This window comes from Polistes canadensis, unplaced genomic scaffold (genome assembly GCF_001313835.1).
Source record: "Polistes canadensis isolate GaletaPanama2010 unplaced genomic scaffold, ASM131383v1 scaffold_68, whole genome shotgun sequence".
In the NCBI taxonomy this organism is placed as follows: domain Eukaryota; kingdom Metazoa; phylum Arthropoda; class Insecta; order Hymenoptera; family Vespidae; genus Polistes; species Polistes canadensis.
In genome coordinates this window covers 243,730-256,115 of record NW_014569615.1, presented here as the reverse complement: position 1 = coordinate 256,115, position 12,386 = coordinate 243,730, and the positions used below count along the sequence as shown (strand labels likewise).

Sequence of the window (12,386 nt, the reverse complement as noted above, 5' to 3'; positions counted from 1 at the left end):
GAGAGAGAGAGAGAGAGAGAGAGAGAAAGAGAAAGAGAGAAAGCACGAGAAAGGAAGTTAACGAGAATTAGAAAGAGATAGAAGCTTCGTTGTCGAGGAAGACGACAACGAAAACGACGACGAGGACAAGGACGACGACAAAGACGACCAGGACGAGGACGAGGACGAGGACGAGGACGGAGACAAAGACAAAGACGAACAACAGGACGACACGTCGACGTGGACGTCGACGAGAAACACCAGGACCACGTATCCGAGGCGAGAAAGTACGAGGAAGAAATCGAGAAGACGAGGAAGAGGAGGAGAAGGACGACTCGGTTATCCTGAAAAATGTCCAGTGTCGTTGTTGTAATAAAAATCCTACCGATGCCGGCCAAAGAAATCAGCCGGCGATCGAATTGGGAATTCGTCGTCGAATAAGTACGAGCTATTTCAAGAGAGTTATATTATATTATTATTAATTGTCGTGTGTCTTGAAGAAAATAATCTCGCGAAGGTGTTGGATAGAAGAAAGGTGAAGAACAAAAAAATATAAATAAAGGGTGGAGGAAAAGTAAGAAGAATTTATTCGTTTCGGGAAAGGGGAGGAATGTATATCGTCCTCTATGTAAATTCTCTCTTATAATAATACTTATTATTTCTACGTCCCTCTTATATACTTATATATATATATATATATATATACATATATCTTATATACATATATATATATATATATATAAGTATATTATATATGTATCACTGTGTCGTTCCCCGTTATCTCTCTCTCTCTCTCCGCGCGTCATTTTCCCAATTCTCTTGGTGAAACCCTTTTGAAGTTGTCGGAGATACGAAAAGGAACGATATATATTTGTTCGAGGTGTTACTACTACGAAACCTTGTCAAAAAAGATTACTAACTAATCCTATCTTCTTGCCTATGTTAAAACTACAAAGAGAGAGAGAGAGAGAGAGAAAGGGAGAAAGGGTGAGAGAGAGAAAGTGCGAGAAAACAATTCTTATTATAACCCTAGTTTTCTCTTTCGTGTGAAAAATTATTAATAGGAGAAACGAAATTTTGAAATCATCAGTGTGAGTAAAACAACTCTATGAAAGAAGAAGAAGAAAAAAACAAAAAAAAGTAATAATAATAATAGAAACTGGTGTGTCTTATAACAGTGAACGAAATTGAACCGTTTATGATTCGCGACGCGTTATCATCGGTCATTAAACGAACTAGGATTTAATCGAGAATACTATTCTACCCTTCTGAAACAAGTCTCGCGTTTATGGAGTGTTTTCACGCGTTCGATGCTGCTGCTGCCGCTGCTGAAGCTGATACTGATACTGATGCTGATGCTGCTGCTGCTGCTGCTATTGCTACTACTGTTGTTGCTACTATTTTCTCCTCGTTATTATCGAAAAACCATTCACCTATTTATTTCATTGTGTGATATTGTGTTAATCAAAAATTACATCCATAATATTTTTACGTAATATTATATCGTAAGAATTATTATTAATAATATGATCATTAATAAGTGCTACGAATAATTCATTTTGTGAAAAAGTGACACAGTGTTCTCCAATAATAATAATATTAATAATAATAATACGAGATAAACGAGAGAGATAGAAAATATTCGAATAAAAAAAGAAGAACAAGGGGATATTCACGATAAACGTAAATTTTTGTTGTATCGAATCGTCGGAAAGGACAAAAGAAGAGAAAGAATAAGAAAAAGAAGTCTTTAAAGAAAGATAGAAATAAAATAAAAAGGAAGAATAAAGAGACATAAAGATAGTTGGCGAGGGAGAGAGAGAGAGAGGGAGAGATAGATAGAAGAGGAGAGGCTTCGAGAGGGAGCAAGACGGAGGTTGGAAGGCGGGGCGGGCGGGCGGGAGGGAGGGAGGGTGAGTCGCGGACAGGACGCAGAGAGGCGCCGGGTCAACGCGCCAGGTAGCAACGCCTCAGGACACCCGTCGACGTCGTCCTTGCCGTCGTCCTTGCCGTCGTCCCTGCCGTTGTCCTTGTCGCAGCCTTCGAGGCCGACTTGGCCGTCGTCATCGTTCGCGGCCAGGACGCGTACGATTTCACACAAACACTCATACACACTCTCACTCACTCACTCACTCACACTTACATAACAAAAAAAACATACAACACGCGTTACACTAATATACATACATATACATATACATGTAAACGCGTGTGATAGAAACTTACACGACAATTGGTTAATATTATTTAACACAAAATACTTATACATATTTATACACACACACACATACACATACATAAAAAAGAAAAAAGGACTCGCACGCGTTAACGTAGGGAATCAACGACGAACATGAGGTCCTTGCACGCAGCCTCCTGGAGCTTCGCCCTTCTCGCGGCCACGGTGGCACTGCTGCCTGCCACTCATTGGGCACCCTTCGCCCACGCTGCGTAAGTAACAACTTTCATTTTTATGTTTATCTTAATCATTATTAAATCTCTTTTTCTCTATAGATTACATATATTATTAATTATTAATATATAAGTCCCCAGTAAGGGACGAAACGTACAACTAGTTCAAATTAATTGTTCATAAGATTTATTAACCGTCTATAACTCCCTTTGAGACTTATATATTAATAACATATTTGTGGACAAGAATATTGATAATTAAATTATTAATTATATTGAATGTGGTGAATTTTTGCGAGATTGAGAAAACAAAAAGGGAAAACAAATTGTGCCCACTTTCGATAATTTGAAATTTTTCGATACACGTGTTAAAAAAACATTTGTGTTTCTATTCACATTTCTCATTCATTGATGATTAATTATGTGTGTTGTGAATCGATCTTTTACAAGTTCGTGAAATCATTTCTTTAGAAATTGTCCAAAAAGTCAGGATATTTCTTTCTCTGCCTATGTGTGTGTGTGTGTGTATTTCTCTCTCTTTGTACGCGTGAGATATGTTCGTTGGCGGATTCGCAACGTTGCCCTCATTTCGTTTTATCTACGCTCGACCACGCGCTTTGTATCCTATTCTCTCTCTCTCTCTCTCTCTCTCTCTCTCTCTCTCTCTCTCTCTCTCTCTCTCTCTTTCTTTCGTCTCTTTCGTCGATTTTCTCGGTTTTTCCGTGTTTTTCCTCGGTGAGATAACTTCGACGTTTTTGTGTTGGAAAAATGTGGCTCGATCGTTATCACGGAACAAGAATACCTTCTGAATAAAAAGAAAGAGAGGGAGAGAAAGAGAGGAGAAAAAAAGAGAAGTAAAATGTTAGACCGGTGTTTAGAAATAGTCTGAGACGATTCGTACGAGGTGTCATTACGCTTATGTTAGTTACGACCGACGGCAACGAGAGAGACACGTAACCGAGAGAGCTTGAAATACCCTCGTGGTTGTGTATGTAAATGTACGGAAATGTAAAGCTCCTCGGACGCGTATTACAACCACCCTGACTCGTATCACCTCGCTTATGTCAACGAACATCCTACTCTACGAGAAACTCAAACTATTCCAGATTAGTATATTCCTTAACTAAAGATATTTCACAGATAACTATCCAAATGTGTTTCGTTAAAATTAAACAGTTCTATATCATTTAATCAATCTATATAAAAAATTAAGATTGTCTTTATTTATTATTCTTTATTTTCTTAAACCTATTTTTTATTCGTATAACTGAAAAAGTTAAGAAACGTATTTTGTTTTCTTTTACTTTTTTACTATCAAATAAATGCATAACTATATATATATACGTTGCAATTGTTAAATTTCAAAGAAATATCACATCTATATACATTCATTCAACTATACATTAATTCACAAGTTTAAGAATAAAATAATTAACAAGAATGTAAGATAATACTCTTGTAAATTTGTGTATAAATGATATCGAATTGCATAATTGTTCGAATAGGTATATAATCGATATGGTAATATACTAGTTAGGTATAGACAGATAGGAAATATGTATAGTTAGCTGAAATTATCAATATTTACGCTTTTCTTCGAAGTATAGAGTCTCGTCTCGTTCCACCTGTTTCCTTCTCAAGGGTCGTGCCTCTCTTCGGGCTCCTCCAAACCCTACGAGTACCAACCGCGAAGGTTCTGTAGTGTGGTATCGGTGATCACAGTAGAGCTCTCGAGGCAGGAGGGTGCTCCCGATGTGGCAGAACTCCAAATCTTCCCCTCTTTATCCCACCCCTCTCTCTCTCTTTCTCTCTCTCTCTCTCTCTCTCTCTTATTCTCTGTTCATCTATCTATCTATCTTCCGGCTAGTAGATCTCTTCCCATTTTCTGGACCACCGGCAAATCGTCCTCTTTCTTATCACGAAAGGCATCCCTCTCGGATTTACCAACATCTTTTGATTCTGTTTTAAAGAGTAAAAGAAAGAGATAGAGAGAGAGAGAAAGAGAGAGAGAGAGAGAGAGAGAGAGAGATAGGAACGATCTTCCACTTTTCATTGTTCCAAATTTCTTCTCGTTAAATTTATCGACTTAAAGGGGAGACAAAAATAAAACAAAATCGAACGTTTACAAATAAATATCGTACCGATATCGATCGAATTTATATATATATATATATATCTATGTAGTTGTAAGATTTATCTTAACCGAAGATCGTTTCGCAATTTTATCTATCGAAAATAGACGAACGGAATAACGTTCATTCTCTTATCTCGAAAACATGTGGAAAATATCAATCGTTTTTAAGAAGAACGAATAAAGGGAAATGGAGGGGTTGGGAGTTTGAGGGGGGTGGAAAAAGCATCAACGTTCCTGTTTGTTATCTTTCTTCGGAGTTGTAAGTTCGACGAATGTTCGGTGGACGGGTGAAGTGATCGGTGATTCGAAGAGAAAACGGGTGGGAGGAAAAGGAAAAGGAGGAGGAGGAGGGGGAGGAGAAGGGGTTGAAAACGTCAGTGGTATGTCTCATCCGGTCGCGAATCGTCGTGTTTTCTTCACGTGAAAAAGCATCGGATAGTCTGACTCGGAAACGAGAAAAATCGTGCCAAGTCATTCGACTCACCGCGGTCTTCTGACCCACTTACCCGGAAGGGAATGGGTGAAAACACGCGCGCACACACACACACACACACGCTTTACAAGAAACTACGAGTAAAACCAAATTTCCCTAGCCCCACTTCCTCGTGTTACTTTCCCCACGTGTCGACGTGGATTTTAAAGTTAGCAACGCGACAACTTATTTCGTAGAATTTACAACGAGAAAGGGTGGCAAACGTTGACGCGCACACTACGACATCGAAACACACACGCGCGTTATAGGTAATAATAAATTGATTAAAATGAGAAAATATTAATCTACGTTAAGGAAAAAGAAAACACAAAAAAAAACAAACAGGTAATACTCCGATGATAAATCAACGAACCGTAATAGTTTTAAGAGCTGAAAATTATTCGCCGATGCGAGAATTGATTTTTTTTCTTTATACTTTTTTTTTTTTCTAGAAAGGGTGAACACCGAGATACGCTTCGTTAAAGTGGAATGCTTCTTCTTTTGTTATTGTTGTTGTTGTTGTTGCTGTTTATTTTCTTTTTTTTCCCCCTTGATCGAAAAAATATTACGATCAACGTAGTTTGAATTCGAACGAGATTTCCGTGTCGTAGTAATCGTTGAGATTGATTAATATACGAGAGAGAAAAAGATAGAAATGAAAAATATATATATACTTGTATTTTATTTATAAAAGATAGGGAAAGAAATAAAAAGATTCGATCGATCGTTGTGTTGACTCGACACAGACAGACAAACAGATGGAAAAACAGGCGGCATACCATCATGGATCAATGATTTTCACGTCCTCGTTCGAAAATACGCGGGGGCCCTCTCGAGAAAGACAATTAGTAACTGACATCTCGAGTGGAGAAGTAGGCAATAACGATGTTCGGGGAAAGGGAGGGAAAAATAGAAAGAGGTGGAACAGAAGGATGGGGAGGGGGGGGAGGGGAGGGAAGAGGATAGGCAATCCACACGGCAAACAACCGATGCATATTTAATAGCGGTCGATTATTAATGCGCGCGCTTATTGAGGTGATTGATGAAACTGCAACAATTCCGCTCGCATGAGGTTACCACTTGCAATTCTATTTCGATTCATCTGCCACAACGGAGTGTTGCGTTCTAATGACAAACGATAAAAATCTTCGATTATTGTTTAAACCTAAATTCGTATCGAAAGTAATAATCCTTCTAATAGCTAACTAATATTTACCAAATAATAATATATGTATCTTATTCGTTTGATATCTAACGAAATGAAAATTCTATCAACATTTATATTTGTTAAATGCATGATTGTATTATGTAATTAATTAAACGAATATAAACGCGAGATACTGGACTAGAATTTGAATTTTTTCGATAATACCATGGGAATACTTATATATATATATAATGTGGAAGAAATAAAATATGTTTCTTTGAAAAGCTGAAAGACAATGAAATGTATTGGTGTTGATTATTTGTTAGAAAAATAATAATGATTTTTAAATAGCAATATAACAAAGATTTATTTTTAGAATATTAACTAATATAAAATGTTCATTAATCCGATGCAGATTTGAAATGTGATCAAAATGATGGGACAGAGATACGTTTCTTTTCATATCGGATATCAAAAGGAATAGATAAAGATTTTGTGATTTCTATGAAACGATCTTTGATTGACTCGTGAAAGTACCTATTACCAATCCAGAGAAGATTCATCAAGTTGTTGCGTGCCATTTAATCGGATGAAACTTCCCAGTTACGTTCAAATCGAATACTCTTCGGTATCAGTAATATCCGGGAACATGGTTGATCGAGCCTTCAGCTGTCTGGTCATTCACCGTGCTTCACTACTGCCACCTTTCTCAATACATATACACACATCCATATATATATACATACACGAATACATATATGTGTTCTAAATTCAACGATAAAGCACGTTTAAACATTTCTTATCATTTCGTATCGTTCCTAATCGAGATCCCCAAAATGGAGATGATTTCATCGATTTACCAATCGGTTATCGATTTTTTTTCCATCAACATTTCCTAACCACCTTCCTCCCCCCCCCCCTAATTACACGTTACGTTTGACGATTGTTCAAATATCTCAATGTTTTACATTAACCATTACTCGTTGTCACATTTTATTATTCGAACAAAATGATATTTGAAAAAACATTAATCATATTATAATGTTAGTCTTTTTTCGTTGGCCACGAAATTCTAGTCAGAGAGAAAGAGAAAGAGAGAGAATGAGAGATAGAGATAGAGAGGGTACTTTTTAAGCTCCCAAATTGGCCGTGGTGTCGCATACTGCACGAGCTTAGGCGATTAATATGCGGTCGAGGTTGGCAACCACCCTTACTGCTAAATCACAACCGACTAACTTCTTTTGTCGTTCTAACCCATTGAAAATGACTTTCAAATTACTATTCGACCGCGAACACGAAAGGAATTAACTTAGAAAAAGGAAACATTCAACGAATTATACGTTGAATCTAAAGAAATTACCTTAGTTTCTAAGGCAAAGAAAGAAAGAAAAAGAAAAAAAAAAAAAAAAGGGATATTTCGATCTAACGATAATTTAGATTATTTTCAACGTTGCTGTTTTAAAACCCAAGCCCAATATGTACCTTTGGATTTCGTGGAAAGTGGAAAGACTCGGCTAATCCGCTGACGTCAGTTCACGGGAAAAACGATTTTCATTTCCTTTCTCTTCTAACACATCTAATATCCTCAAACATTTTTCTTTTTTTTTTTTTTCTATGACGTTGACGAATCTTGATTAGAATTTAATTAAAAAAAGAAAGCAACATTTGAGCCCTGGGTTTTATTTTCTTAAGAAAACACGAATGGATTTTATTGACTAACCTAATACCATATATATAAATCCCATTAAAATAGAAATTAAATATATGAATGCAAAGTACAGGTCGTCGTAACTTGGACTAGTTTAAACAAAAGAAAAAAGATTAAAACACACACACCGGACGTATTCTCGTTAGAAATTAGTTGGACACCATTGATAAAGTTATTTTTACCCTTTCCTTTTTTCTTTTTTTTTTTTGCGATGATAACCCAGCTATCAATTATAGGAAAATAAACTAATAATGCATAAATAAGATCTCAATAAAATAAATATTAGAAATAAAATAGATCAGCGTATGCCCCTTAACATCATGCTTACCACGTTGGCCTAGGGACGATGCTTAAGGGAAAATTACGTTCGTTCGTTCGTTCGTTCGTGAGCTTTGTTCAAAGAAGAAGAAGAAGAAGAAGAAGAAGAAGAAGAAGAAGAAAGAAAGAAAGAGAAAAAAAAAATAAAAAAAGGTGAAAGAATGCGATCGGAATGTGGCCAAATTGGTCGACGTTTCTTTTAGTGAAAACGATAGAAGAAGAATAAGAAGAAGAAGAAGGGGAACGATTGGAGTTTGGTTTGAAACGAGAAAAAACAAAAAAAGAAAAAAGGATAGACGAAAATGGTAGGAATCGAAACGCTTGGAGTGGGAGGGAGGGGGGTGTTATAGATTCGTTGAGACAGAATGACAGGTGGTGGATGGAAATGCGTTGTTGAGATTCGTGGATTGGTTGGACTTGAAATTGATGATGATAGAAGAAGAAATAGAAGAAGAAGAAGTAGTCGAATAGATAGAGTTAGAGATAGAAAGATAGGTGGTAGGCCGGTGGTTCGCGTAGGGAGGGGTTGGGGGGTGGTGGAAGGGGTCGTGGGAGGTCGAAGGCGGTTGACGGCAAGCTCGCGTGGGTGGCCGGAGGCAAAAAGGGGCTTTCTCGCGTGCAGCCTTGACATGGGCCAAGAAATCAATGGGACCTCCGACACACATATAACACACACACATAGTTAAATACATAGAGACATTTACACGTATAGGACGCAAACTCGGTCGACGTAGTCGCTTACGCGAAACCCAAAGTACGACGTCCATAACTTTCCAGCAAGCTTCTAGGCTTCTTACTTACTATTATATATTTTCTACGTACTCTAGGACTATAAACGGTGGAAGAAAAAAAATAGTCTGGGGTAAGGAGGAAACGGGGAAGGGGAAGGGGGTGGGACGATCGGATTCGTTAAGTTGGATACCTAAGTTCCTTGACAAAACTATTATACAAGGTAAAGATCGATACTAGAAATCGATCTTTTTCTACTTTCGGTATAATCACCTTGAAATACGTTTACAGAAGGGAAAAATTGTTCACCGTGTAGAAGGTATCGTACCCTCCTATCTATTCGTCCCGATCTAACCGAAAAGAAGAACTCACCGACATTACTTTTAACAATCTTTATCACTATAGTTCGCGATCTGTAAATAGATCGGTAGATTAAAACATCCAGAACACTCCTTTCAAACGACACTATTTCAGACGAATGTTCCAAACATACATACGTACACATATACACACACAGTTGTCCCAATAAAAGATTGACCTAATTTTTCTCTTGAATTTTTCTAACGGTTTATAAATAAACTAATCTGATTCATGGTATTTTTAATAATATAATATATAATATCTTATTTCTATTTTCTTATCTATTTCTTCTTCTTCAGATATTTTTAGGAATGGTAGGATTTTCTTACGAATACGTTTATGAGTAAGCATGTTTTAATGCGAATTACGGGAAGAAAATGAAAAAGTTTTGAGTCTAGGTACTCGTTTAAGCTGCAATCAAAGCTTTGCAGGTCTACATACCGGAACCTTGGCAAGCATAGACGCGGTCAGGGCTGCCAATCAATGGCGAGGACATCACCCTCGGCTAACCAACGTTCGCGTCCTTGATTGTCCGTTCGCCGTCTCCGTTTCTCATACGATCCGATAGTTATATTATACCTCAAACATTCTAACACAACTTTTAAATATCTTTTTATTATCATTATATTATTTCTTTTTCTTTTTTACACACACACACTCACACAGATAGACAGACAGATTTATTCTGAAAATTTTGTTATATATTTTTAATCAATTATAACATCAATAATCAAAGAATAACATTTGCTATTGATAATATATATTTTCTATAATATTTCGTTCGTGAATTCGTATAATTAACGTGTGAACGAACTTTGCAATTGAACGTGCAGATGAACGAATAAAAAAAAACAAAAATAAATAGAAAAGAAAAATATGCAGAAGGAAAAAATGAATTAAAAGAAGAAGAAGAAGAACATTTACACACACACGCACACACAGATAGACAGATTTATTCTGAAAACTTTGTTATATATTTTTAATTAATAAAAACATCAATAATCAATCAATAATCAAAGAGTAACATTTGCTATTGATAATATATTTTCTATAATATTTCATTCGTGAATTCGTATGATCAACGTGTAAACGAACTTTGCAATCGAACGTGCAGATGAACGAATAAAAAGAACAAAAATAAATAGAAGAGAAAAATATGCAGAAGAAGAAGAAGAAATATAGTTGGATGAGCACGGTGTAATGTGTATTAAAGTGCAGCCATAATAAAAGAAGCTTTTTGGGTTGCATTAAGGTGATGCGTTGTCCGTGTTAGTCGCGACTACGTCTCGAGGTTACCCTCACAATTTCGAACAAATATCGTAGACGTTGGTTACGGTGACTGAAAGGGGTTGGTTTAATGTTTTCAACGTGTCGGAACTCTGTCCAATGTACGCGGTTAATATTTAAACAGTTTAAACATTATATTAATACCTTGTAATTGAAAATTATGGGATTCGTTAACGCGTTTCAAATTGTTTTCGATAAATTTTCTAAAACGAATTTAATCATTCGACACACAACGTATATATAACAAAAATATTTCATATAAAATTGAATGTTTATTATGTAAACGCGTTTTGTTGTTTTTAAAAAATGTAATATAAACGAATGAAAAAATATGAAATATCGTACACTTGTGTACCGTAGAAATGTATTTTACTCGTTTGACAATGTTTAACAGAAATAATTCTGAAAAAATTCGTCGTAATTTTCTATTGAAATGGATTTTTAATGTTAAACTTCTTTAATAATTAATGTAATAATAATATTACGCGAATAAAACAAAAATAACGCGGGTAAAAATCGTACTTATCTCCCTCGAGTATTCTCTCATCGTTTGGTTGTGCGTTCGAGAACACACAGATAATATATATATATATATTTTATATTATATTTTTTGTCTCATATTTTTTTCTATATTTAACACTATCCCAAGATTGTGAGAGGGTACACACAAAGCACTTTGATTCCTTCCATCGTAGAATCTCTTCTCGTAGTTAGTTCGATCGATGTGACGAACGATGCGAACGCGAAAAGCCATTTTATTTATAGACGACGAGAAAAGCTACGTTTTTCTAAAATACCGGTCTCTGGTCTCGGTTCGGCTTGGCTTAGCTTGACTACTACTACTACTACTACTAGTACTACTATCGTTAACTTATGCGAATAAGTAAAATACTACTATTACTACTACTACTACTACTATTATCATTATTATTACTACTTAGCTAGTAGAAAAATTATGATGGGAATAAACAAAACGAGAAAGAAAAAAGCCAAGTCCTCCAAGAAAAAGAAAAAGAAAAAGAAACGAACAAACAAAAATAAAATAAAAGAAAAAAAAAAAAAAACCAACAACTAACAAGACAAGAAAAATAAGGTTGGAAGGAAAAAGTAAAGTAGAAATAAACAAGGGAGTTAAAAAAAAAGAAAAAGGGGGAATGAGAAAGATGGTAGTAGTAGTAGAAACGGCCCTTTTTTTTCGAGGGTAGTTTTTTCGCTTCGACTGACATGGTCGATGGTAGATGGTAGGTAGGGTAGCTAGGGAACGAAAGAGAATGAAAAAATTGTGTGTGTGGGGGTGGGGTGGTGGTTGAGGTGGGAGACGAGGGGTGAAAGAGTAGGAAGTTAGGTAGAGGGAGAGAGTTAACATTCTGCAGGGTGGCCAAAGCAATCCCCTAATTGGATAAAACTCAACGGCGAGCCGGTAACTGGTAATTTCCCTTCCAGCAACGTAATTACTCGCCCGTATTTACGCAGATCTCGCTTAGTCCTCAGCAAGCTAGTAACGGTGTCGGCTGCTAGACGATTTCTATCCTTCCCTTTTCGTTGTTTCTACTACAAACGAGACTCGCTTTTACCATTCCCTACGGTCTATCTGTGTCTATGTGTATATTTATGTATGTATGCATATAACTAGTCGTAATAAAATAATAATGAAAAAAAAAGAGACAAATTTGTAAAGCGTTAGTAATGTGTTGGTAGTAGTAATGGTTGCTTTTAAACCGAATTATTTAAAAGAAAATATTGCAACTATCATCAACTCGACTTGTCAACGTTTATCAACGAACCACCCACCACCCGCTACCACTCTTCTCTTCAATAGTTTTCTATTTTTCTGTCATTATTA

At 36.2% G+C, this 12,386-nt stretch overlaps 1 protein-coding gene and 1 long non-coding RNA gene across 5 annotated transcripts in view; both read left to right on the top strand.

The window, feature by feature from the left end:
* The first annotated feature begins 8 nt into the window (after positions 1–8).
* LOC106786227 lies at positions 9–1,704 on the top strand. Its single transcript, XR_001381631.1, has 2 exons — positions 9–607; positions 1,044–1,704. It is a non-coding gene; the product is annotated as an uncharacterized LOC106786227 (long non-coding RNA).
* Positions 1,705–1,870: 166 nt separating this feature from the next.
* LOC106786215 (gamma-aminobutyric acid receptor subunit beta) overlaps positions 1,871–12,386 on the top strand; it is an 86,881-nt gene continuing 76,365 nt past the window's right edge. For 3 of the 4 annotated variants that reach the window (XM_014747359.1, XM_014747358.1, XM_014747357.1), the window contains exon 1: positions 1,872–2,427. In XM_014747359.1, the coding sequence (XP_014602845.1) occupies positions 2,330–2,427 (98 nt within the window). In that variant the 5' untranslated portion in view covers positions 1,872–2,329. Of the gene's footprint in view, positions 2,428–12,386 lie in introns of all 4 variants that reach the window. The other variant, XM_014747360.1, reaches the window with a different exon arrangement.